This window comes from Heloderma suspectum, chromosome 4 (assembly GCF_057233095.1).
Source record: "Heloderma suspectum isolate Gila_16-S chromosome 4, 16-S_ref, whole genome shotgun sequence".
NCBI classification, from domain to species: Eukaryota; Metazoa; Chordata; class Lepidosauria; order Squamata; family Helodermatidae; genus Heloderma; species Heloderma suspectum.
Window position 1 is genome coordinate 204776527 of NC_139461.1, and position 27454 is coordinate 204803980.

At 46.0% G+C, this 27454-nt stretch overlaps 1 protein-coding gene across 1 annotated transcript in view; it reads left to right on the forward strand.

Moving 5' to 3' along the window:
- Window positions 1–27454, forward strand: part of LOC146347989 (vitellogenin-2-like) — a 64674-nt gene that overhangs the window by 14250 nt on the left and 22970 nt on the right. Inside the window, exons 4-13 of the mRNA XM_084851635.1 lie at window positions 203–364; window positions 1357–1505; window positions 4027–4177; window positions 4285–4442; window positions 8255–8420; window positions 9991–10116; window positions 15228–15443; window positions 17934–18151; window positions 18742–18839; window positions 19612–19733. Coding sequence (XP_084707761.1) covers window positions 203–364; window positions 1357–1505; window positions 4027–4177; window positions 4285–4442; window positions 8255–8420; window positions 9991–10116; window positions 15228–15443; window positions 17934–18151; window positions 18742–18839; window positions 19612–19733 — 1566 coding nt within the window. The remainder of the gene's footprint in view (window positions 1–202; window positions 365–1356; window positions 1506–4026; window positions 4178–4284; window positions 4443–8254; window positions 8421–9990; window positions 10117–15227; window positions 15444–17933; window positions 18152–18741; window positions 18840–19611; window positions 19734–27454) is intronic.

A 27454-nucleotide genomic window follows, 5' to 3' on the forward strand; every position in this document is an offset into this window, starting at 1 on the left:
ACTCAACTCTTTTGGAGTTATTGGCTCTGATTCATCCCTGATTTCTCCATGTAGCAAAACATGGCCTGAGTTATGTGACTTAATAGGGGATGGAGGAGGCTGAAATGTGGAGGATACAGCCTTGCTGTAGGCTTGAATGTGACTTTCTGGTCCTCCAGACCTTACATTCTGTGACTGCATTGTGTTCTGTTGTTCTTTGCAGGCTGGAATTGGAGGAACATGCCTCACCAGGTACATAATCCAGGAGGACAGGCAGAATGACCGAGTCAACATTTTACAAACCAAAGACCTCAACAACTGCACATATGAAGTTGTGAAAAACATTGGAATGGCCTACATCCGGCCTTGTCCTACATGCCCACTGGTGAGGAGCCTTAATGGCTCTATCTAATTAACAAACTTAACACTTAATGTACATATTTGCAACTGGATTTGCTTCCAATGGATTTCAAATGAAAGCAAGTTGATATCAATGGAGATGGCATGACACTAAAGGAGCCAGTCTGATTTTGAAGCCAATCTTGACTGAAAGGCAGTGTATCCATATCATATAAATCAGCCTTCCTGAACCTGGTGCCCTCTAGACTGGGCTACAGCTCGATCATCCCAGCCAGGATGGTGTTGGTTGGGGATGCTGGAAGTTGTAGTCCAGCACATCTGGAGGGTACCTGGTTGGGGAAGGCTGATAAAAAAATACTAGGAGTGTGGATTGGCTTCTCAAATGAATAAAAAAATTAAACGAATGCATGCCATTGGTTTCTAATTAACTTCTATGAGATACAAATTAAAGTAGAGAAGCAAATGGGAGAAACTGAGTGAAAATCCTTTTTTGTTTCTCCCATTTCTTTCTCATAGGAGGGATTCTTGAAGCTCACAGGAGACATTGCTTTGCTTGGTAAACTTAGCAAAGGCAAGGAACATTCTGTAGAGAGAGGAAACTTGGAAGTTCTCTGAAAGTGATAAAATCAATCTGAAGCATGAAGCAATGGAGAGCTTAGAAGATATCACCTCTTTTTTAATTGTGTATAAAATAGGGATCCTTTATTCAATCTGTCTGGAACCACAGCAGGTCTGATGCCTTAGTGGAGTAGTACAGCACCTGAATATTTGATGTAATTTGGATGGAAAACTCTAAAGTTGGAGGAGCTGGAAGACAGGATGGGCCTCCATTGTAACTGGCATAGAAAGAAAACAGAGAAAAAATTGAAATAAGAGAGAGATTAAACAGGCAAGACTATAACAAACAGAAAACAAAATGAATGGAGTGGCCTTTTCCAGCGCACATCCCTAAACAGAAATAAATAATCTTGTGGTGGCTATGGCTCTTTTCAGAACACATTTATTTGTGCTCTTTAGAACATCAGAAACATAAGAAGGACTGTGGCACTCAACCACAAACTGAAATATACAGATACTGGAGCCCTGATCATACATGCTGAGTCCCACCAGGTGTATGAGATAACCCCATTCAATGAACTTGGTGGTACTGCCGTTATGGATGCAAGGTATGTCTGATCGGTATGATTAGAGCAAGTGAGATCTGTGACCAGAACTATGGGCTGGTTCACACATGTATGTACACATTGCTTGATTTGATCATTACTTCATTACTCTGTGTTTGTTGTCTGACAGCTGAATATATGAACCATACAAAAGCATTAACTGGGTGACAAGCCATGGTGGATTGTGATGTCATGTGAACCCAGACCAATTCCCACATTTTGGCTTGTTTGTGGGCAACAAGCCACCCTAACAACCCATGATGGATTGGTGTGCCATCTGAACCTGGCACTGCCAACCCATTGTGGGTTGCAGGTATTGGCAAGTGAGCTACTTGGCAAGAACAGCAGAAACCCCTGCCATTCTTGCCAAGCGATTTCGCCCATAACTGAGTGACAGCCACTCCAACGGTGCCCAAGTGGTGCTTTGTAGGGGTTGTCGTAGGGATGGTGTGAGTGTCCGGTTGGGGCTTGAAGCCCGGCAAGAAGTTGCCAGTTTGGCCCCCCAGACACCAGCTTGCAGACCTGAGCTCTTGCCCAACTCGCAGCGTGCTGAGCTGGGCAAGAGCTCGGGTGCCCAATTCCTCAGCAAGGAGAGGGGAAGAAGGCAGAGCCTCTCCTCCTTCCCCCATCCTTGCTACAGTGGCAGTGGCGCGGGAGAGGCTGGTCGTTTTCTCTAAGTTTTCCTGGCCTTACAGAAAATGACCAGCTTGTCCCTTGCTGCCGCCGCTGTAGCAAGTGGGGGCAGAGGGCAAGAGGAGGCACCTATCATCTTCTCCCCCCACCCCATCTGCTGGAGGCCAGGGAGAGAGACTGGGGACTGGCCGCCCAGACCCTTTTTCCTACGCTGACCTTTGACAGCTGGCGCAAGGAAGAAGGGTGATGGTGGCACCCCACCGCTCTCGCCCTGGCCTCCTCCAGGGAAGGCCAGGGCGAGAGGCTGGGGGTGGCTGCTGAGGCCCTCCTTCCCTGCGCTGGCCCTTGACAGCTGGCACAAGGGAGAGGGGCAGCTCAACGGCAAGCAGGGTGAGCAAGGAAGCTCAATGAGCAGGCCCGGGTTGTGCAAGCTGTGGGGGGCAGTTCGCCAAGCTCCCCGGTCCCAGATAGAGATGGGCTCATCCATCCCTACATTGTCACTTGTTCACTAACTCCTTTTTAAAATTATTTTTGTGGGCTGACATTTGTGCAAAATGGGGCTGAATACTTTTTTTTCTGGCTCCAGGAATGTGTGCAAATGTCCCAATTATAGATAGACATACAGACAGAGTTTTTTTCAGAGTTGCGCAGTAGTGCAACTCCGACTGTCAAAAATATATAGGCTTGCCTTCTCTGCTACCTTGTATGTTTCAGCTGCCAAACTTTCAAGGTAACCGACAAGACAAGACTGTATATAGGCTGATTTAAAAGCCTTTTACAGTTGACAGGCAGGGAAAAGGGGTCTAGATCAACCCCTTAGTAGGGTAATACCCAAAATTTTAAGTATTGTCCTGACCCTCTATTTTCACAGAGACTCTTTTTCACAGAGATCTACACGCCACCTCCTTTTTGCTCCCGTTCACACTAACTGGGCAACCTTTGACAGATCCTTTGACAGCTGTCAAACGTAGCCATGGTTAGTGTGAATGGGATCGAAAAAGGAGGTAGCTTGCAGATCTATGTGAAAAAGACATGCTGAGGACTCGGGCAAGTGGGGATGTGAAGCAGGGCACCCCCAAGGGTCAGGGAAATATTTAAAACCCTGGAGATCACCTTGTTAAGGGGGTGATCTAGACCCCCTTTCCCCAACCTGTCAACTGTCAGGCTCACCATGGGTTGTTCTGATGACAACCCACACTGTGTGGCTTATTCAGCAGGGTGGGTTGTCATGTCATGCAAACTCACCCATTGACCTGTGATGGGTCCCTCACATATGAAGCTATCAAAACATGCTGTGGTCATTAAGTGATGAACACATTAAAGTCACAACAGGTCACTGAGTTGTTTGTTTTTCTCTTGAAACAAGAGAACTCCTTTTACAAAGATTTATAATGGTGACTCAGTGCAATGTTGGACCAGTCTAAAGGTTGTGGATCTCTAAGGGCACAATCCTACGCAAGTTTAGACGGAAAAAGTCCTACAATTCCCAGCATGCCCCAGCTAGCATAGCTAGCTAGAAGGACAGACCAAATATTCTGGGCCTAAACAGACCAAATACTCTGGGCCTTACACGACGCTATTTGACCATAGGTTTCTGTCATTAAATGAATGCATTTTCTTTCCATACAGTCTATAAGGATACATCCAGAGAGGCTTTGATGGTGCCATTGCCCTGCTTCATTCACAGAAGTTGACCGAGTTGATGGTGGTCCAGACATCGTTGTCTTTTACTTGTGACCTTCCAACGTTTTCTTATCTTTTCTTCTGTCTTTCCTTAATACAGAAAAGGAACCGCTGCACAATGCCTTATGACTGCTAGCATCCCCAGTCTCGACCTTTCTTTCTCAATTTAAATATATACACTTCTTTTCTTTTTTAAAATTTCATTTAGACAAAAACTGACTTTGATTGAAACTACAAGCAACGAAGAAAGTATACCAGGGATCCCGCTACAAAACCATAGGAATCTTCATTACCAGTTTCCAGAAAACCTGCCCCAGATGGCCTTGCATCTAATAAATATTAGCAGCCCTGAGTCGGGGGTAAGATGTTTCACAACAAAAAACTAATGAAAGGCCAGCAAATTAATCCAAAAATACTCAAAAGAGAGAATATCACGTGTTCCTTTCACGGTTTGTTTACCTTATAGATTGTGGAAACATTAGAGCAGTTAATTCAACAGAACCAGCTACAAGTCCATGCTGAAACTCCAGCCAAGTTCTTAGCACTTGTTGAGCTTTCTCGAGCAGCGACTCATGAAACCCTCGAAACTGTTTTGAAGCAATTTGCAGACAGGCAGCAATGCAGGTAATTGCTGCTGTTACTTTCAACCCAGGTTTTTAGCAGGCAGAACCAGCATCAGGTCTGAGTAGGCCCTCAGCACAGAGCCTTCTGGTAGGCCCTCTTCTAGGTCCATATCCCCCCCCCCACACACACACACACCATAAGCCCCAGTGGAACTTCTCAGCAGCAAGCAGTGGGGATTGCCATTTTAATTTTCCACAATGCCCCACAGTGACACTACGTCCAGGGTGCTCGGGGACAATGTCGACAATTTAAATGGTGGCTGCAAGCGGCCTATCATTCATCAGAGTACTGGGAAAGAGGGGCCCAGGGCTGGCATCAGTGGGAGACCCTGCTGGAATGCTGGGCCCTGGCAGCTGTTCAAGGATGCCAGGTGATGCTGCTGTCCTGCTTCGGGCAGGGCCAAGGCTGGGTAAGTTTGAATAGCAGGGTTACAAGGCAGTCATGGCCACGATGGGCCCTGGGGCTAGCCATCTGTACTGGGCCCACTACTCTGCCCCCAATACTGAACTCACACACAGCATTTATGCACACACACACACACACACACACACATATATGCTGAGTCATCAATTTTAATTCATTCATTCATTTATTTTTACATTTCTAATTCACCCAGTAACTAATGTTCTCTGGGAGGATAATGCAAAAACATTCTCCACCGCATATTTTAGTGGAAATCATCTTCCATGCTTTGCTGGAAGCAAAATACTAATATCTCTTCCATGGTAGAGAACTCAAATACAAACACAAGCTTCCCCATTTACAGCACACAGACACAGAAAACATCAACACACATCAAAGTATTAGCGCTCTCTCTCTCTCACTCACTCTCACTCTCTCTCTCTCACACACACACAGACTGACTTACTGACTCACTCAGATACAACAGCCAAACAGGACAGTCGAATATACAGCCAATGCTGGCCCAAGACATTTTGCTGCCTGAGGAGGACCAGCAAATGCCTCTCATTTCTCACTGGATGATTTGGGCCACTCACTACCTCTCAGCTTAACCTACCTCACAGGATTGTTGTGAGGTATCTCCCCCTACCTCACTGGGGAGATATTTAGTTCCTGGAGGAAAGGCAAAATGTAGCTACAATAAAATAAAATAAATCATTATATGCTAGAAAACCATAACCATCTTACAAGGTGTTCATGATAAGCCACTCTAGTAATGTAAAATGGCCATCTGTGCATTGCATTACTGCCTGCACTCATTTACCTGCATGTGCAGTAGAGACTAGATGCATCCAGTACCCCACTTGGAAATTTATCTTACAGAGATCCTGGGGAGAGAGCCTGAAGACTGATACAAACTCTTATCATTCACGTTAAACATTCAACATTTGAAAAGCATCCTCCTGCTTCTCATGTGCCCCACCCATATGCCTCCATCATCTGCAGGAACAGCAACTCAAAGAAACATTATTAACAGCAAAAAACAACAGAGTCTTGTGGTATTTTAAAGACTAACACTGGCATAAGCTTTTGTGGATTACAGTCCACTCCATCAGATGCATGGAGTATTATGTGGACTTTCAGGTTTATACACAGTATAGATGGCGGTGGCGGCAGTGAATTGTAAACACTGAAGTCAGAAGGAAATTAAATGCAGAAAGCATTTAATGAAGGACATTTAGGGAAGTATCCTTCCTTTCATGAAATAATTCTACCCCACCCACTGCATTTCCCTAAAAAACCCACCAACTCACTAGGAGACTAAGCTAGTATTTAGACAGAAAAAAGGCCTACAACTTCCAGCATGCCCCAGCCAACCATGCTGTCTAAACACGCATAACATTGCACCTCACTAGCAGACTAAGGTAGTCACTAGCAGAATAAGGGCACAATCCTATGCATGTTTAGACAGAAAACTTATGTAAACCGCCCAGAGAGCTTCGGCTATGGGGCAGTATAGAAAAGTTAATAATAATAATAATAATAATAATAATAATAATAATAATAGGCCTACAACTCCATGCTTGGTTGGGCATGCTGGGAGTTGTAGACTTTTTTCTGTCTAAACATGCATAGGATTGCACCTTGAATAGCAAATTTGGACTACACTGCACTGATGTCCTACAGTAGTACTGTCCTTCTCAGCAGTAGGGTACAACAACCATGGACTACTTTGCAGTGCTGACGTAACCCATAGTCAGCCACAGGGTCCCATCCCCTACCCACAATAAGGGTATAATGGCAGACTTTATTTACATCGGCAGTGCCTTTTCTTAATGGTTACCAATGCAGTAAAAAGAAGCATTTTGTGTGTGTGCATGAATTAAGACCTGAGCTATGAATCATAGAATCATAGAGTAGTAGGGTTGGAAGGGGCCTACAAGGCCATCGAATCCAACCCCAGTCATGAAAAGCATGAACTTCTGTCATTCCTGGTGCCCATTGTTTGGAGCTGGATATGTTACTGCTCAGTCACAGCTACACTAAAATCCTGAATTTCTCAATTGTTTTCTATGGGCAGTAATCACTATTCCATGTGGGTAGATTTTAAAAAATGGGAATTCCAAATGAACCAGGGAGCCCCTTCTGCAGACAAGTCTTCACTCTAAACGTATCCCTATGGCCAAATGTTGATTATAGCTGTGCACTTCACACATTGGCTAAGCGCACAGAAAGGTGGTAGCAGGCTTATTTCTCACAAATGATTGGACAAAACAATTGTCCATTTATCACAAAACAACTGGAATATGCCTGAACGTTTTGCCTCATCTCTAGGGTTATACAAGTCCTAAAGACTTCTTCCTTTTTATTTGAAAGCTGGGAATCTGGGCTAGCAAGAGTTAGACTGTTAGGGAAGAATGCAAGGAGGGTCCAGAACTGATACACAGACATTGTTGCAGCTATTTTTGCTGTCTGACTGAGGCTTATAAGCCTGAGGTCCCAGAGGTCCACCCAAGGCTCAGCTGCAGGTCATTATAGGCATTCTGGCAGAAGTCTGACTCCTGAGGAAGGCCTTGCTCACAAGGAGGCCTTTACTCCTGAGGAGTCTTCTCCTGCAAGTGGCACTCTGTTTCCTAGTCATTGTCCTACCCTGTATCCAGGACGGGCTCAAGACATTTTGCTGCCTGAGACGAAGGACAAGGTGGCACCCCCTTCTATTCCATGGACAAAAGCTGACTGGACTGCTGGTTTAATCTTTCTTCAACACTGACAATGGGGCAACATCCTTCACCGCACTGAAGTCATCAGGCTAGTTTAGGGGGTGCAGGGCAGGTTACATGGCGGTCTCCCAGCATCTGCTGCCTGAGGTGACTGCCTCGCTCAACCTAATGGTAGAGCTGGCCCTGCCTGTATCTTTCAGGCGCTGGTGTTCGCCTCAGAAGCAGAACTGTCTACCTCTAGAGGGGCCACATCTGAAGCCACCTCCCCTGAGGGCCCCAGACCCTGGGGTCCTCTGAAGCAGCCTATTTCTCAGGGATATTATTATTATTATGCATTATTACATTTATATCCCACCTATTTTCCTCCTTAAGGAACCCAAGGTGGCGTACATAATCTGCCTCTCCATTTTATCCTCGCAACAACAACCCTGTGAGGTGGGTTGGGCTGAGAGTCTGTGACTGGCCCAAAGTCACCCAGTGAGCTTCCATGGCCGAGTGGGGACTAGAACCCAGATCTCCGGCTCCCAGTCCAACGCTCTTGCCACTACACCATGCTGGCTCTCATATATGGGATATGAGGCTGCAAGGGCTCTAGATCTTCCTCTGACAAGGAATCCCCCAGGGTAGCCGTGACAGATGCTGACCCTACTATTCAGAGAAAAGATAAGGGACAGTCATCCCTCTCCCCAGGTATTTGCTATTGAGTGCAATCGCCGCAGCAGGAACCACCAGCACGTTTGCATTCCTGAAGCAAAGAATTCACAACGAGGACCTCAGCCTCTTGGAGTCAGCTGTAACTCTCACTTTGGCTTTCCATTTAACGAGAACTGATCACCTCACCTTAAAAGCAGCAGCAGTGAGTATATTGTTTACTGATGGTACCAACTTCTCTAAGAGCAGCCTTTGCTACCCTTTTAAAAATTCTTTTTCTTTCTTCAGTGGAAAAGTGTATAATAAGAGTATAAATTTGTTGTTTTAAACTGAATAGCACACAATTGGTAAAAAGTGAAAAATAAATTACACTTTCTGCCATCTCTGTACTAAAAAGGCAGTGTAGAACTTTTTGGACCCATGAACATTTTGAGTAATCCTATATCTCAGATTTGGAATGAAATAATTTAATTGCAATCCAAATACCTCAGAATATCTGCTCTTCTCACTTCTCTTTTCTTACAGTGAGGTGGGTTCATAACTAGGTCTGTGCTGAATAACCCCTAATGTCTATATTTGCCTCAAAATCAGTCCATTCAATCGAACCCTGTGGAGAGCAATCCTGTGCCCCCTAGACAGAGTCTGGGGGGTCATAGGATACTTTGGGTTCCTGTATCCGAGGTTGGACACACCACTCTGACCCCAGACCCAGAAGTCCGAGCTCCCCTCTCCCGCACAACCGGCATGGAGAGAACTGCACCAGCTGCCTCTCTGAGGTCGCAAAGGCAAACTTGGAGGGAAGGAAAAGGAGGTGGTTCTATGGGTGGAGAAGGGAGGAGACTGGGGTGGGCGGCTTATAATGTATCCTCTGGCCGCCCCAGCCTCCTTCTCTCCCGCTCCGCAATGTCCCAGCTAGATGGACAAAAACGCGAAAATGCAGAGCGGGAACAGCAGGGAGGCTAAGATCCCCTCTGCACTGCTCCCACTCTGCATAGGATTCCTGTCAGCCTCCGAATTTGGAGGCTGATGGGAATTCCCATAAGATTATGCCCTTAGATATATATTTTAAAATATGGTAAGCGGGATATAAATTTATTTAATAATAATAATAATAATAGAACAAATTACTGAAAATAATTGCCTTGTTCCAATGTGTGTGGCACCCTTTCATTCCCATGGCTATCATTTCTTCACAACATCATTTTCTGCCCTTTTGCCCTCCTTGTCCTTTCTTGCCCACACTGCCATTCAATGCAATAGGTTGTGGTGACCGACATTATTTTTTTCTTTAAATGGGGTCCATGGTGCACCACAGCCAATCAAAATAAATAGCAGTCTAGGCAAATGAGCCCAACATCAGTAAGGACAAGCAGATGTTTAATGGCGCTGTGATGGACATCATTGAAGCAATACAACTATGTTTGCTTTGGATGTCAAAAATGGCTGAAAACACAGAGAGCTTTTGACACAAAAACAAATATGACCTGAGACAAGTAGTTGAGTTTTAATTTGTTGTACAATGCCCACCTGCTTATGAAGGCTTCTATATAGGAGGAGAGGAGAGAATAGGTTGTATGGAGGGCTGAAGACTCTTTATTGTGTGCTCTTATAATTTTTGGTTTCAAACTGTAGTTTTCTACAGGTTTTAGTAATCTAATTCTTTTTGCAACCGTCCTTGAGTACTGGGAAAGGTGGGTTGTAAATATTTTTAAAGAAACCAATCAACAATTCTAGCAAATATCTATGTTACATTGACTTCATTTTGACTTCTGCAGGATCTGTTGACGAGCCATGGAGTCCAGAGATCCTTAGTGCTTCGCAACTTGGCTTACTTGGCATATGGTTCTATGATAAACAGGCATTGTTCTCTCTCTTCACATTGCCCTATTGGGATTCTGCAGGTAACAAAGCAGTGTTCAAGTTTCCTAAGGTGTGCAAAAAGATGCCTGTGAATTTGGGTCTTTCACTGTAGGAATTACATTGGCTAATGCTGTTAGTGTGGCTTCTAGTCAGTGACAGATCTACACATATCTCGAAAAATTTAAGATATGCTACAATTTTGAAAATTCCTGTGCACCTATCTCTGTGCGCACGCACGCACACGAGCATCTGTTCTGATTGGCTAGATCTCATGGAGATTGTCAGTACTGTTGCATGCTCCCCACTCCCCCAAGCAATGAAAAATTCTAGGGGCAGCACTACCAAGCTGAGTTTGCTTTGGATGACAGGATATTGGAGAGAGTTGAGGTTTCTTTGTAAAATTTGCTTTATTTACAAGTATACAAGAGCAGCATACATTGAGGGAAAGAACAGGCACTCCTTCAAAGGAGCTGATTTACTACCTCACAACAGATCCCCAGAGAGACCCTGCATCTCAGGGTGCTTCACCATCAGCCAATGGACAGCTTTTTCTGCTTCAGACTCTCTTACAAAACTGCCACTTCTCTCTTTCATTCAGGGCTGCTCCAAGATTTTTTGCTGTTTGAGGCAAAGGGCAAGATGGTCCCTCCCCTGCCTCCATTCCATGTACTGGAGCTGACTGGACTGGCAGTCAGTGGTGTAGTGGAGCCAGGGTTCACAGGAATATCGCACCAGCACTTTCTTTTTATTAGCAGGCACACTGACATCATCTGTCACCCCTCCCCCCTGAATTTTCTGTTGTATGTATGTATGTATGTATTAAATTTCTAAATCGCCCATCTGGCCGGTCACCTGGCCACTCTGGGTGATGTACAATAATACAACAGTTTAAAACAATAACATTCTACAATAAAAACATTTTCTAAAATACCCTAACCCACCCCAAATGCCTGCCTGAACAACCACGTTTGTAATGCGTGGCGGAAGCTCATTAAAGAGGGGGCATGGTGGAGTTCCCTAGGGAGGGAGTTCCACAGAGTTGGGGCCACCACAGAGAAGGCCCTCTCCCTCGTCCTCACCAGCCTAGCTGTCCTGGCTGATGGGACAGAGAGAAGGCCATCTGAGGCTGATCTTGTTAAGCAGCCTGTCTGGTGTTGCTGGAGGCGCTCCTTGAGATAGGCTGGGCTGGAACCATATAGGGTTTTAAAGGTCAAAACCGACACCTTGAATTTGGCCCAGAGAACAACTGGTAGCCATTGTGCAACTCCTTCAGCACTGGAGTGATGTGATCTCGCCGGCGGCTGCCTTTAATCAGGCGAGCCGCCGTGTTCTGTACTAGCTGCAGCTTCCAAACTGTCTTCAAGGGTAACCCCACGTAGAGCACATCACAGTAGTCTAGATGAGAGGAGACCAAGGCATGTGCTACCAATGGGAACAGATGGTCAGGAAAGTAGGGGCGCAACCGCCGTATCAGATGGAGTTGGTGCAGCGCTGTCCAGCTCACAGCTGACACCTGAGCCTCCATGGACATCTGGGAGTCTAAAATGACCCCCAGGATGCGGACCTGGTCTTTCAAGGGTAGCCGTACCCCATTCAACACCAGGTCAACATCTCCCAACCTCCTCTTGTCTCCCACCAAAAGTACCTCAGTCTTGTCAGGGTTCAGCTTCAGCTTATTCCTCCCCATCCAGCCACTCATTGTCTCCAGACATTTGGACAGGGATTCTATGGCCAACCTTGGTGAAGATTTGAATGAGAGGTAGAGCTGTGTGTCATCCATATATTGATGACACCGCACCCCAAACCTCCTGATGATAGCCCCCAGTGGCTTCACATCAATGTTAAATAGCATCGGGGAGAGGATGGAACCCTGTAGCACCCACAAATGAGCGGCCACGGGTCCGAAACCTCCCCTCCCCTCCCAGTGCTATCCTCTGGTACCTGCTGGAAAGGAAGGACCGGAACCACTGTAATACGGTGTCTCCAATGCCCAACCCCTCCCGGCGATCCAGGAGGATACCATGGTCAATGGTATCAAAAGCCGCTGAGAGGTCGAGGAGAACAAGGAAGGACTATTCACCCCTATCCAAAGCCCTCCTCATATCATCTACCAAGGCGACCAAGGCCGTTTCTGTCCCATGCCCAGGCCTGAAGCCCAATTGAAATGGATCTAGATAATCAGGTTCTTCCAAGTGTGCCTTCAACTGCATTGCCACCACCCGCTCAATTACCTTGCCCCAAAATGGCAGATTCGAAACTGGGCAAAAGTTTTTCAAGACTTGGGGATCCAAGGAAAGCTTTTTTAAGAGTGGTCTTATCACTGCCTCCTTGAGCGCTGGTGGCATCACTCCCTCCTCAAGGGAGGCATTCACCACCACCCTGATGCCCTCACCCAGCCTCTCTCTGCAGCTCATAATGAGCCAAGATGGCAAGGATCAAGTAAGCAGGTGGTCAGCTTTACAGATGAAAGCACCTTGTCCACTTCATCAGAAGGAAGAAGCTGGAACTGATCCCACAAAACCGGTTTGCCACAGACCGCCTCTCACTCGCTAACTGTATCCATGGCGCACGGAATAACACTCCTGATCCAATCAATTTTATCCACAAAGTGCCTTGCCAAGGCCTCACAGGAGGCCTTAGAATGCTCCAGCGGTTCTGGAGCAACTTGACCGACCAGGCTGCAGACCACTTGGAACAGCACTCTGCGGATGTGATAGAGGCAGCATAATATTCCTTTTTTTACTGCCTTCACCACCACATGATAGGCTGAAGACACAGCTCTAGCCCATGTCTGATGGTTTTCAGAGTGAGACTTCCGCCACCAGTGCTCTAGCTGTCTCACCTCCTGTTTCAGAACTCGTAACCACGGATTGAACCATGGTGCAGTTTGAACCCTGTTCAGGGGGAGAGGGTGTTTTGGAGCCACCCGATCTAATGCCCCAGTGATTGCAGCATTCCAGCCACCCACCAGGGTCTCAACCGAGTGGCCGTTGGCGTGCTCCAGAGTATCCCCAAGCATGTTCAGGAATCCATTCGGATCCATAAGATGCCTAGGGAGGACCATTTTAATGGGTCCCCCACCCCTGCAGAGGGGTTGTGGAACTGAGAAGTCCAACGTCACCAGATAGTGATCTGACCATGACAAGGGGAGGAGTGGATATACCCCCAACTTCCAGATCACTCCCCGCTTCTCCAGAAACAAACACAAGGTCTAGTGCATGACTGGCTACATGGGTGGGCCCAGTTGAAATAGGGTGCAGCTCCCGGGAAGCCATGGTCTCCATGAAGTCCTGAGGTGCCCCTGTGAGGATGGCCTCTGAATGTACATTGAAGTCCCCCAACACCAATAAGTTAGGGGACTGCACATGCACATCAGAGACCACCTCAAGCACCTTGGCCGGGGAGTCAGTCATGCAGCAGGCTGGGCAGTACACTAGAGAATCCCCAGACTGCCCTTCGGGCCCAGCCTCCAATATATGCACTCAGCAACCTTGGTCTCCCGCAGGGATGTCAGAGAATTTCTCCACGAATCTCGGGGAGGCCGAATGCCAGCGCATTCGGCCCCCTGAAATTGGTGGAGAAACGGTCTGCCCCCCCGCCCCCCCCGGGACGGGACTTACCTTGTGCGAATGTCCCTGGCGGTGGCGGCTCCAGCAGCAGTTCAGCGGCGGTTCGGCAGCGGTGGCAGTGGCGGCCGGTCTTCCGACCGGCTGCCGCCGCCGCCGCCATTTCCAAGTAAAAAAAAAAACAAAAACGTGATAGGCTACGTAAAGATTTACGTAGCCTATCATGGCTAGATTTTTAAAAAACACCGTGATAGGCTACGTAAATGTTTACATAGCCTATCATGGCTGAGTGAAAAAACAACAACAACCCGCGTGTATGCAAATGGCGGCGCCCATGGGCGCCATTTGCATTCCTTATTTTGGCACGTGTAGTCTACATAAACATTTACGTAGGCTACGGCAAAAATAAGGGGAATGCAAATAGCTCCGTCCCTCCCCCCGAAAATTCTGGCTGGGGGGGGAGGCGCCCTGTCCCACCTGCTGCGAATCCTGTCCTGCCGTTCCCCTTATTTTATACGCTAATAATACCGTTCCCCTTATTTTTGCCGTAGTCTACGTAAATGTTTACGTAGACTACACGTGCCAAAATAAGGAACGCAAATGGCGGCGCCCATGGGTGCTGCCATTTGCGTATGTGCGGTTTTTTTTTTTCACTCAGCTGTGATAGGCTACGTAAACATTTAAGTAGCCTATCACGGCTGACTGCAGGGACACAAATGGCGGCGGCTATGGCCGCTGCCATTTGCGTCCCGGCAGGACAGGATTCGCGGCAGGAGGGACGGGGTGCCTCCCCCCTGGCCAGAATTTTGGGGGGGAGGGACGGGGCGCCTCCCCCCCACCGCGAATCAACTTTCGGGTTCAGGTAAGTGACTTTTGTACATCCCTAGTCTCCCGGAGAGGGGGTCTGGTGAAGACCAAGGACACCTGGTAGATAACAGCCACTCCCCCTCCCCGATCCCTAGCCCTCAGCTGCTGTGTGTATGAGAATCCGGCTGGGCACATGGCCGCAAGAGTTGGAGCAGCAGTGGCCTCAGCCAGACAGGTCTCCATAATACATGCCAGGTCTGCACCCTCATTCCAGATCATGTCATGGATGACAGATGTTTTCTGGGTAACAGACCTGGCATTGCAGAGCAGCAGACAAAGGCCAGAAGGTGGAGTCACGCCTCCCCCAGCCATCCTTTGGCTCTGGACAGGCCTGGAACAGGGGACAGATATTACACATCTCTCCGTTGTTCCCCTTACCTGGCATGGCCTGCCCCTAGCACTCTGCCAGTGCCTGCCGCCCAGCCTCTGTATATTCTGGCCCCCAACATTCCCTGCACTGCCTCTGTCAGGTGGACACATGCCCCCTTGCTCCCGCCTATCAGGCAGGCTACCCATCCCTGTTCCCTCTGAACTTAGCTGCAATCCTCACAGTGACTTGGTTCGCATGTAATGAGAAGCCACCGTGGTGGCTACTGTCTTGTTGTGGTAGGGGCCGCCATTTTGAATATTCCTGATGTGGTGTTCAGCTCATGGAAATATAATTGGCTCCCTAGGAAAGATCAGCATTTGATAACATTGGGCACCTGCTGTGTTTTCAGCCTCTTCATGATCTCGCCATGGCAGCCAATAGAAGCCAAGAGGAAGACGCTGTGTTGGCTCTGAAAGCCATTGGCAACGCAGGAGAACCAGCCAGCATCAACTACATCAAGAAGTTCCTGCCAGGATTTTCGCAGGCTGCTAACGCTCTGCCAGAGAGAATCCAAATGAATGCAGTGCTGACCTTGAGGAGGATGGCTAGGAAAAAACCTGCAATGGTAAGCAAAGTCATTCATTCCTTAGCAAACAACTGGGATGCAGCAAATGTCAGGTGCAATCAAGACGGTGGCTGCAAAGTATGTATTTGATGTAGGGCAGTGAGCCATATCCTTGGCTGAAGTCACCCAGAATAAAAGATTGTGAGAAAGTGTATTTGTTTACTTAGTAAAGGCTCTGGTCCTCATAGTTCAGTTTTGTACTTCCAAAGATTTGTGAAGTGCATTTGCTGGTCTTTATTATGAACCCTTTCCTGAACTCATAAGAAGGTAACTGGAATCGTGAATGTTTAAACTCTGAACTGCATTTGAAGTATCAAGCCAAGCTAGTACAACAGTAGGACTTCTACAGATACTCACCTTGTGCCTAGGAGGGTCTTTTCCCTAAACACAGAAGATTTTATTGTATGGTGATTTTTTATGGTAAAACTATCTGGGTGTATCCCGACCAGATCATTTGAATTTGTTGTGACATAAGTTAGTCATGATCTGAGTACCATATTTTAATGAAAACAGACTACATCTAACTGAACCTACATCAGAGGTGGGCAACTTTGGGGGTGTCTGGGGGCAGTTTACCTGACCACAGTCGTGCTGCTGCACACTTCTAAATTTGGTCATTTTCATTTCATTTCATTCATTCATTCATTTAGGACGCAATCCTATGGCTGCTAAATGGCCATAGGATTTTTCATTTTCTGGGAACTGAGCTCAGAGCCAGCGCTCCGAGGTCAGTTCCCAGAAAATCGCCTCCCCACCCTCTCCCCTGCCACCTCATAGTAGCGTAGTTTATTCCCGGCTCCACATTCATAAGAGCAGTGCAGAGCAAGGGGAAAGGGGGCATTCCTGGGAGCGGGGAGGGGATGGGATGGCCGAAGCGCCGGTATGACGCTTCCTATGCGCTGTCCAGCCTCCCCCCCTGCTCCCAGCCACTTTGGCTAGGCAGCTGAAATCGGACATCTAGCTGCAAATGCAGAGCAGCTGGAGCATGGAGGGGAAGATCCACTCCGCCTGCATTGGATAGTTGGTTGCCTCCAAGTTCAGAGGTGGCCGACTATTCCCATAAGATTGTGCCCTTATTATATTTCTATACCGCCCCATAGCCAAAGCTCTCTGGGCAGGTCACAAAAATTAAAAACCATTAAAATACATTATATAAAATATAAAACCATTCATGTAATGAAATAGAACAAATAGCACACACAACAACAACATATATCTAAAATAATTTAAAACCATCAGCCAGAGACAATCAAGAGACTCATAATACATGCCTGATGGAAGAAGACAGTTTTAACCTGGCACCAAAAAGATGACAATGTTGGCACCAGGCAGGCTTTGTCAGGGAGATTATTCCATAAACAGGGAGCCACATCAAGAAGGCCCTCTCCCTTCTTGCTCCCCTCTGAGCCTCCCTCAGAGGAGACTCCCGGAGGAGGGCAACATTCAGTGGCAAACCACCAATGTTTTTGCTGTCATTAATTTTGCTGGTGCAGCTATGGAGGCTAGCAGGGGCCGCATGTGGCCTATGGGCTACGTGTTGCCCACCCCTGATCTAGATCCAACCCTTTGCACTTCTCATGTAAAATATATGCTGCTATTAATGACGGCCACAATAAAGATGATGGTTGCAGATCAATTATTTCCCCCCCAACACATTTTCATTTGTCTTCCTGTCCCTCTCTGGCATTTATCTTGGCTCGTCCATAGTTAATCCTGGTACTTAGGGACATAAGAAGCTGCCTTATACCAAGTCAGAGCGTTGGTCCATATAGTTCAGTACTGCCTGGCAGTGGCTCTCAACAGTTTCAGATAGAGGTCTTTCCCAGTCATATCTGAAGATGTTGAGGACTGACCGTGGGACCTTTGCATGCAAAGCATAGGGCTCCACCACTGAGCTACAGTCCTTCTGTGGTTGCGCTGAATACTGTACTCATCCCACCTCTATACAACATATCTGTTATGTTTGGTTCTATTTAAATACTACCTTGAGATAAAAGAACTGGTGATTCCAGAGGGAGTACAGATGTTCCTTGTTTATCATTTAGTTGCTCCTTGGATCATGGGTATTGAACCACAGGCCAACAGGCCAAAGCCAGCCTGCCTAGGGTCTAGGCAGTCTAGACCTCTGTGGTTCCCCAGCTGGCCATGCCCACTTGCCCTGGTCTCATCCCCTTTTTCCTGACCACCAATCATTTGGTTGTTTCCTGGGTTTGACAGTTTTTCCCCATTCTAAAAGGTTGGAATTCCTCTCCTAAGGCTTAGTCCCTGGCAGTAAGAGCTTGAAGATAAAATATGCTGTTATTTTTTGGCCCTGCCCCTTTTGCCCAAGGTGCCCCCCCCGCCCGGAATGCCGCCCCAAGAACTACAGGCTGAAAGAGGCTTTGCATCCTTGGTTTAAATGGACTAGTGATCTGCCTCAGTATAAGGAAGCCTCACAGTTTGTGTAACTTCTCATAGAACTCATAGGATTATACTTTTTTCTCTGTCCAGGTACAGGGGATTCTCATTCAGATCTTTGTGAATCGCTATCTTCCTCCTAAAGTCCGCATGGCAGCCTGTATAGCTTTCTTTGAAACCAAGCCTGCTCTCCTTCAAGTGACAGCTATGGTCAGCTTTGTGCAAAATGAGATTGATTTACAAGTTGCCAGCTTTGCATATTCCCACATCAAGGTGCTGGCCACGAGCAAGATCCCACAACTCGAGAAGCTGTAAGTAGAAAGAGAACTATGAACAAAAGTGCGGAGTTAGACACAGACAAGGCAGCCAACACAATCTCAGCAGACCTACAGTCAGCTCCATCTAGGTAGAAGAATATCCTTTAAATGTTCTCGCCTGCCATTAATGGGATTGTATCTGATGATATCAAAAGACTGAAGGCAAAAGGAGAAGGGGACGGCAGAGGATGAGATGGCTAGATAGCATCACTGATGCAATGAATATGGACTTGAGCACGCTCTGGGAGAGAGCGCAGGACAGGAAGGCCTGGCGTGCTATGGTCCATGGGGTCACGAAGAGTCGGATACGACTGAACAACAACAACAATCTGATGTCAGCCTAACTTAAGTCCCATTCATTTCAATGGGTCTACTTTAAGTAGGAATAACATCAGATATAACCCATAGATAAACAAGTCCCAAGAAGCTGGGAGAATATTGAAAATACACAAGGGTCTTTTTGTTTGTTTGTTTTGTTAGAAAACTATAGCTCTTCCTCATAAGTCCCCCTGAAGGTGGCTATGTCTAATGCAGTATCTTAAATATAAAATAAATATTGGAATTGTTTCACCATTTTCCTATAGGTCTAGTGCTTGCAGGATTGCCATTAAGTTACTCCATCCCAGGCTAGAGGAGATGAGCCTTGGTTACAGCAGGGTTCTTCACATGGAAGGCTACTACTGTAAGTAACAGACCTGTTGTAACATTTCTTTAGCTAGCTTTAGAGGGGCTGTAGGCTGGTAAAGCACATGCTTTGCATGCAGAAAGTCCCAAGCTCAATCTCTGGCATCTCTGGTTAGGGCTGGAAACACTCCTGCCTGAAACCCTGGAGAGCCTCTGCTGCCAGTCAGTGTCGACAATACTGGGCTAGATGGACCACGGGTCTGACTCAATATAAGGCAGCTTCCTATGTTCCTGGAGTCCCTGAAAAATGTTGTTGCCATATCAAGGCCGAGTCTTTAAGCTTCCATAATTGGTGCCGCTTTCCTGTGGCTGCATCCCACTCTGGTTTGGTAATATGTTAAATGAGGAACTCTTTAGGGGGAAGAGGATCATGTCATGAGTCAAGTTCCCATGGCAGTGTCTCTGACTCTGACTGGTGAAGCAGAAGGGCACACGCTACTTAAATCCTGCCCTCTGGGCAGGGACAGCATCCAGGGTAGGAACTGGCCCACTGACAAGAGCCCCCTGGAGTTGCTCCTCCTCTTCACCATTACAACCTGCTCATTCACCTGCCTCTCGCTCTGGCCCAGGCAACAGTGGTGGTGAGGAGGATCAGCAGATGCCACTGCCTATTTGCGCACTGGCTCTCTGCCTGCCAAAGCAAGCCAGTGGTAGGAATGATGAGAAAGAGGACAAGAAGCAATAGCAGCTGGTGACCATGGCAGTGAGAAGGTAGACGACTCACTGAGGGAAGGCAACAAATATTTATTTTATTTGTATTCTTACTGGAGCGGACTACAGGGCTGGTGCTCTTGGAAGAGTCTACCTAATGAACAATGCAAACACACTGTTTCCATCAATCATTGCAAAGATACGAGGTCACTATGCCACTTCAGCAATGGATATTGCAGAGGTAAATATTTAACGCTATGAAATAACCACAGTTGTATAATAGGTTGTTTAAAATTGACCATTTCAGAGGTAAATGTTGGCTTTTTGTTATAACAAAATTGCTGACTTTTAAAGTTCAAGCCCTCACACTTCAAAATGATCTCTTGCAAAGAGATTTCATGGGCTAAAATCCCAAACAACTGCTCTAGGCTTAGTGTATTAAGCAATATTTTAAAAGGTACAACCTTGATAGGGTCTTTGAGCATTAGACTATAACTTAAATCAAACGCTGTTCTTTCTTTCTCTCGTTCTTGACCCAAAGCCATTGTTAGGTGCCCAGATTATGGGGGCACTTCCTTGTGTCACAAGATCAGTTCTTGATCATTCCAACTTGAGGGTTTTGTTTTACACATAATGACTTCATGGCATTAAAAAAGGGACAAGGAGCAAAATGATAACTAGATGATGGGGAGGAGGGGGAGATGTATTCAGAAAAGGCATCTTTTGGCATCTTGCCCCCTATTTACTGATTATTATGAGTTCTCATGATTGATTTCATGGCATGGAAAATTACATGTTTTTTTTAATTTTTTGTTTGAACGTATGTTTTTGTATATGCATGCTTGGCTGTCCTTCAGTATTGAACTCCCAAGTGGCATACAATAAATATTAAAAAAAACCCACATTAAAAAAAAAAAACACAAAGAGGAAACTACAGAAACAACCGCCAGAAAACCAATAAAATCTAACAGGGCTATAACATAAAACTCAAAACAGTTATAAAACATCCTGAAATGCATTTTCCAGGTGCTGAAAGAACAATAGAGTTGCTGCCAGTGTGCATTTCTGGGGAGGGCATTACAAAAACAGGTCACCACAACCAAAAAGCCCCTGCCCCGCCACCTCGGCCTGCATAACCTTCAATAGAGAGGGGCCTCAGATAAATAACTGTTTGCATTGCCTGTTCCTGGTCTTCCATATCAGAAACTCGTGTTTCACTCATGCCTATCCTCTTTTGTAATTGGTCTAAAGAACTCTGTAAGTTTGCCACCACCATTTTATATCAAGGACTGTAGACGTGGATTGTAACAGGGCCATAATGTGCTCTGGTGAGTTATCCAGGACAGCAGGGGGTGAAACAGCTGTATTTCAGGTGGTACGAGGCACTCCACTCAGGAGGTTTTCTGTTCATTTCGGGCCTCACTAGACCTGCTGCAATGGTAGTGATTGGGCTGCAAAAGTTCAGCCAAAATTAAACAAGGGAAAACAAAATAAAAACTCCTCCCCAGAATACCACAGCAAGGACAGAAGCTTCCCCAGTCAGTAAATACCTTTGGGGGCCTCCAGCAATGGATTTGTGTGGCAGGATTGTTTGTAGGGCCTGGAGCTCACTAACTTGCTGCTGTCTAGGTAGCCATCTTGACAGGAACCTCCTCAGATAAATAACTGAGTGGGTTTGGGGAGGCTTTGTGGAAGAAGATGTAGCCAGGTCCGAAGCCATTTAGGCCTTTAGAGGTAAAAAACGGCATTTGGAATTGTACCCAGAAACAGACTAGCAGCAGTATAGTTGTTTAAGTACTGGAGAGGTGTGTTCCTTATAGCCCAGGGGTGGGCAATTGGTATCTCTCCAGATGTTGTTGGATTCTAATTTCTGTCATCCCCAGCCAACAAACAGAAGCTGGAACCCAACAACATCTGGAAAGTTGCAGGTTGCCCATCCCTGCTATAGCCAGTTCCAGTTAGCAGCCTAGTTGTTGCTGTATATACTTGTTGTTATAGTAACTGAACTTTCCCAGAAGTCTTCAAGGGCAACCCCCATATACAATGCATTGCACCCACCCAAGAAGGACTTATTCCAGCGGTGTCATGAAGCTAAGGTTCCCAGGGACGCAGCACCTGCACTTTTTGATTAGAGAGAACGCTGACATCATCTGCTACCCCCCTTAAAATTCCTTGTCCTCTCTGAACTTAGCCACTATTCATAGTAGCTGGGAGGAAATGAATCTCTTCAGCAACAATATATTGTTCCCTGTTGCAATGCAAAGTATTTTGTGGTGACTTGGTCTTGCACAGGCAATGAAGACCCATTAGTTTTACCAAAGACCTGCTCCTGGTAGAGATGAAAACTGCTAGAAACGGTTTGTTGATATGGATCAGCACAACAGCCTGAATTTTGGACTCTCCTGCGGGGTGTGTGTGTGCATATGAGGACTGTCACAATGGGTGCCTGCACTTCCAAATTTAGCACTACCACAGTAACTAGTGATCAGACCTAGGTTTGCACAGGTTGGAATAGCCCTTAGTTTGATACAGCGAAGCCTTCCAGAAAGCTTACACAGCTGTCAGAGTTGGACAGATTGTGTCCATCCCATCTGAGTGAAGCCATGCCCGCTGGCGCCCCTAGATGTGACCCCGGCATGGTGTATACCTTTAGCTCCCCGAGGGAGGGATCTGTCCATTCCCCTGAGGGGCGCTGCCTCACAGCAGGTGGGAAGGGACAGCTGTATAACTCTGTGCCTCAGGTTACTAATCTCCCCTGGCTTCAAAATGTACAGACCACAAAGTTATATGCTGGTTAGGGAAATTTGCCTCTAGTGCCTGAAGATGTTACTCATAGAATTATAGAATCATAGAATAGTAGGGTTGGAAGGGGCCTACAAGGCCATCGAGTCCAACCCCCTGCTCAATGCAGGAATCCAAGTCAGAGCATCCCTGACAAATGGCTGTCCAGCCTCGTCTTGAAGGCCTCCAGTGTGGGAGAGCCCACCACCTCCCCAGGTAATCGCTTCCATTGTCGTATTGCTCTTACAGTCAGGAAGTTTTTCCTGATGTTCAGCCGGAATCTGGCTTCCTGTAACTTGAGCCCATGATTTTGTGTCCTGCACTCTGGGATGATCAAGAAGAGATCCTGGCCTTCTTCTCTGTGACAACCTTTCAAATACTTGAAGAGTGCTATCATATCTCCCCTCAGTCTTCTCTTCTCAAGGCTAAACATGCCCAGTTCTTTGAGTCTCTCTTCATAGGGCTTTGTTTCCAGTCCCCTGATCATCTTTGTTGCCCTCCTCTGAACCCTCTCCAGTTTGTCTGCATCCTTCTTAAAGTGTGGTGCCCAGAACTGGACACAGTACTCCAGATGGGGCCTAACCAGTGCTGAGTAGAGGGGAACTAGTACTTCCCGGGATTTGGAAGCGATGCTTCTATGAATGCAGCCCAAAATAGCATTTGCCTTTTTTGCAGCCACATCACATTGTTGGCTCATATTCAGCTTGTGATCGACAACAATTCCAAGATCCTTCTCGCTTGTAGTGTGGTTGAGCCACGTGTCCCCCATCTTGTAACTGTGCATTTGGTTTCTTTTTCCTAGGTGCAGAACTTGGCATTTGTCCCTATTAAATGTCATTCTGTTGTTTTCTGCCCAGCGCTCCAGTCTATCCAGATCACTTTGAATTTTATTTCTGTCTTCCAAAGTATTAGCTATCCCTCCCAATTTTGTGTCATTTGCAAATTTGATCAGCATTCCCTGCACCTCCTCCTCCAAGTCTTTAATAAAAATGTTGAAGAGCACTGGGCCCAGGACTGAGCCCTGCGGTACCCCACTCGTTACCTCTCCCCAGTTTGAGAAGGTCCCATTGATAAGCACTCTTTGAGTCCGATTCTGTAGCCAACTGTGGATCCACCGGATCGTTGTTTCATCTAGCCCACTTTGAGCCAGTTTGCTCATCAGGATATCATGGGGCACTTTGTCGAAAGCTTTGCTGAAGTCGAGGTATATGATGTCTACAGCATTCCCACAGTCTACAAGGGAGGTTACTTGATCAAAAAATGAGATCAGATTTGTCTGGCAGGACTTGTTTTTGACAAATCCATGTTGGCTTCGAGTAATCACGGCATTGTTGTCAAGGTGCTTCCAGATGGATTGCTTTATCATCTGCTCCAGAATTTTCCCAGGGATTGACGTCAGACTGACTGGTCTGTAGTTCCCAGGTTCCTCCTTTTTACCCTTTTTGAAGATAGGGACAACGTTAGCCCTCCTCCAGTCATCTGGCACTTCCCCTGTCCTCCATGATTTCTCAAAGAGAATAGACAGCGGTTCTTAGAGTTCTTCTGCCAGTTCCTTTATGACTCTAGGATGCAGTTCATCTGGCCCTGGAGATTTGAACTCATTCAAAGTAATGAGGTGTTCCTTGACCATATGCCTGTCGATCTCAAGCTGCAATCCTGCCCCTTCAGCCTGTACTTCGCCTTTGCCAGGGGGGTCATAGACCCTCTTTGGGGAGAAGACTGAGCCAAAGTAGGAATTGAGCACTTCTGCCTTTTCTTTGTCATCTGTTATCGTTTTGCCATCCTTATTTAATAGCTGAACCACCATTTCTTTCCTCTGCCTTTTACTATGCACGTAGCTGAAGAAAGCCTTTTTGTTGTTTTTAACATCCCTTGCTAACCTCAGCTCATTCTCAGCTTTAGCCTTCCTGACGCCATCCCTGCAATTCTGTGCTATCTGCCTGTACTCTTCCTTTGTTACTTGGCCTTCTTTCCACTTCCTATATGTGTCCTTTTTTGTTTTCAGGTCATCCCTAAGCTTTTTGTGAAGCCACATTGGCTTCTTCTGTTGTCTTCCACCTTTTCTTCTTGTTGGAATTGCTTGTGATTGTGCCTTGAGAATTTCCTTTTTTAAAAGCTCCCACCTATCTTGGACTCCTTTTCTCGCTAGCATCGCTTGCCATGGGACCTTACTGATAATTGTTCTGAGTTTATGAAAATCAGCTTTCCTAAAATCCAGGGTACGCGTTTGACTACACTTGGCTTTTGCTTCCCTTAGAACCAAGAACTCAAGTACAACATGGTCGCTTTCCCCCAGAGTTCCTGTAAGTGCTACTTTATCCACTAAGTCATCTCTGTTGGTTAGGATCAAGTCAAGGATAGCCGATCCTCTAGTTCCTTCCTCTACTTTCTGTAGGAGGAAGTTATCCGCCACACAAGTCAGGAATTTCCTGGAGGGGCCATGTTTTGCAGAATTTGTCTCCCAACAAATATCGGGGAAATTGAAGTCCCCCATTACTACTACATCATGCTTCCTTAAAACATTGGCTATTTGCTTTTCAAAAGTTTCATCCTTGTCTTCTCCTTGATTGGGTGGCCGGTAGTAGACTCCGACCACCAGGTTCCTTTTATTCTTTGCTCCATTTATTTCAACCCAGATGCTCTCGATGGGACTACCAAGCTCCTCCTCCTGTATTTCTGTGCAGAGATATGTATTTTTCACATACAGTGCAACCCCACCTCCCTTTCTGTTCCTCCTGTTCTTTTTGAACAAGTTATATCCTTCAATTGCTGTATTCCAGTCATGAGAGTCATCCCACCAAGTCTCAGTTATACCTATCAGGTCATAATTTCCCTCTTGTATTAAGAGTTCAAGTTTGTTCTGTTTGTTTCCCATACTCTGGGCATTAGTATATAGACATCGAAGACCATGTGCTTCATAGTCTGGCTTTCTTCCTACATGTGTCTGAAGACTATTATTGGGCGCTATCAGAGCTGTTCTCTCCATTACAGTGCATGCGCCTATGTCCATTGTTACCCACAACATTACATCTCCCTTCCCCGTAGGATTCAGTTTAAAGCCCTCCTGATGAAGTTCTTCATGCTGTGGCCAAACACAGTCTTCCCAGCCTTTGTGAGGTGCAACCCATCCCTAGCCAACAGCCCATCTTCCAGGAAGTATAGCCCGTGGTCCCAGAATCCTAATCTCCCCTGGCTTCAAAATGTACAGACCACAAAGTTATATGCTAGTTAGGGAAATTTGCCTCTAGTGCCTGAAGATGTTACTGCAGGCTTCAACCACATGGACACATTTTAATTAATCAAAATTAAGTTATGTGTTTTAAAAACAAAATCACTCCGAGGTGCACACCCCTAGGGTTTCCTTAGGATGCATGCCAAGTTTCCAGTGCTTAGGTTTCATGGTCTTGGCACTATGGCACAGACAGATGGACAGACACATCCTCTTTTAGTATTACAGATGGGTTGGATCCAAACTTAGTAAGGCTTAGAGTAGATCTGTTGAAATCAGTGGGACAAGTTTGTTATTACTAACTTAAGCCCAATTGATCTCAATGGGTATACTCTAAGCATAGCTCAGTCTGAATCCCCCTGTATACTGCCTATTTGACAAAGTATTTAAGGTGGCTTACAATTTAAAGTAATAGGTAAGATACACAATACAAAAGGTATCCAAGGGCCAAACTAGATGTAATGTGTGATCACCCCTGTTGTTGTTTTATATTAATTACAAAGTCCACATGACTTCTTTGTAGATCCAGGAAGTGATGTGGAGAAAGGCAGTGCCAAATCTTTCCTCCCACATTATTTAAATGATCTAAATCGCCATCATCAATCCACCACAGCTGTTATTAGTCCCATGGGAGGAGATGCTAATTAGTAACTTGTTGCTAATTAGTAGACTAGATATATAAAAAGTCCCCCATCAGTTCAAGTTTGACCTCAGAGACATGTTTGAAAAAGGACAAGGGTCAAGCAAGATGGAGGAAAAATAAGCAAATGTAGGCACCAATCCTGTATCACCTTACCTGTGAGTAAGCCCCTTTGAACCCAATGAGACTTACTTCTGTGTAGTCATGCATAGGATTGCCATGTTAAGGTACCAACTCAAAAGTTTAATAATGGAAATAAAGGAGACAGCTCTAGGAGGGGCCAAATGCCATTTGTCTCATCTGAGCCAATGGAAAGAGTCTTCCGATCTCCCTCTGATGCAGTTAGGTGGAAGGGCTGCTGATGGAAACATGGCTTAAGCCGTGATCCTATAAGTGTCTATTCGGAAATAAGTCCCATTGAGTTCAGTGGTACTTTTTCCCAGTAACTGGGCATAGGATTGCACCATTTGGCTATAATCCTAAATCTGCTTACCTGGGAGCACTGTTAATCTTAGACATGGTAGGATTGTGATGGGTTAGTGAAGTCTGCTGTATAAAAACTGACCCTGCTACTTTCCCCACCCACCTCCATTCTGAAAATTAATATTTTACCAGGGGATTTAATTGTGTCAACATTTTGGGGTCCTTTACTGAAAGTATTTTCAGTCCAATAACATTTTAGGTACAAGCCCACCAAATTTCAGCACAATTAAATCTCCTGCTAAAGTCCATTCCCAGTACTAATTCAACAGAGCCACTCTCACCAAACTAAAAGGAGAGATAAAACCACATAAACATTGCTTGCACTGCCTTGATGGTGGTAAAGTGGCACCTGTGTCCATTTAAGTACCCTTAGTACCCTTAGGCAGGGGTGTCAGAGCATCCGTACCTAAGAGCAGATTCAAATGAGTTTGGATTTCTGTGAATCTGTCTGACTTGCAGTGGACCAGGTTGTGCAGACTTGTGGACTGGAATTGCATACAAATTTAGTTGTGGGAAAACACAAAGGAAAAGAAAACACTGACCAAAAATGCACATTTCCCCCGTAAAGCATGAAAAGGCAGATTGGGGGAGGGGATTTGCGCCTTTTCGCTTTTTTTGCACTTTTGGGGAGATTTGCACAAATTTGCATTAACTAATGCACATTAGTGCATATGAGCAAGTATGCATTAGCACTAATGTGAATTAGCACAAGTAGAACCAAATTATTCTACAAAAAATCCAATTCCGTCAATGAGTTGATGACAGAATGAAAAACACTTGACAATCCGCAAAACACAGATGGAACAGATTTAACGAAATCCATACATCC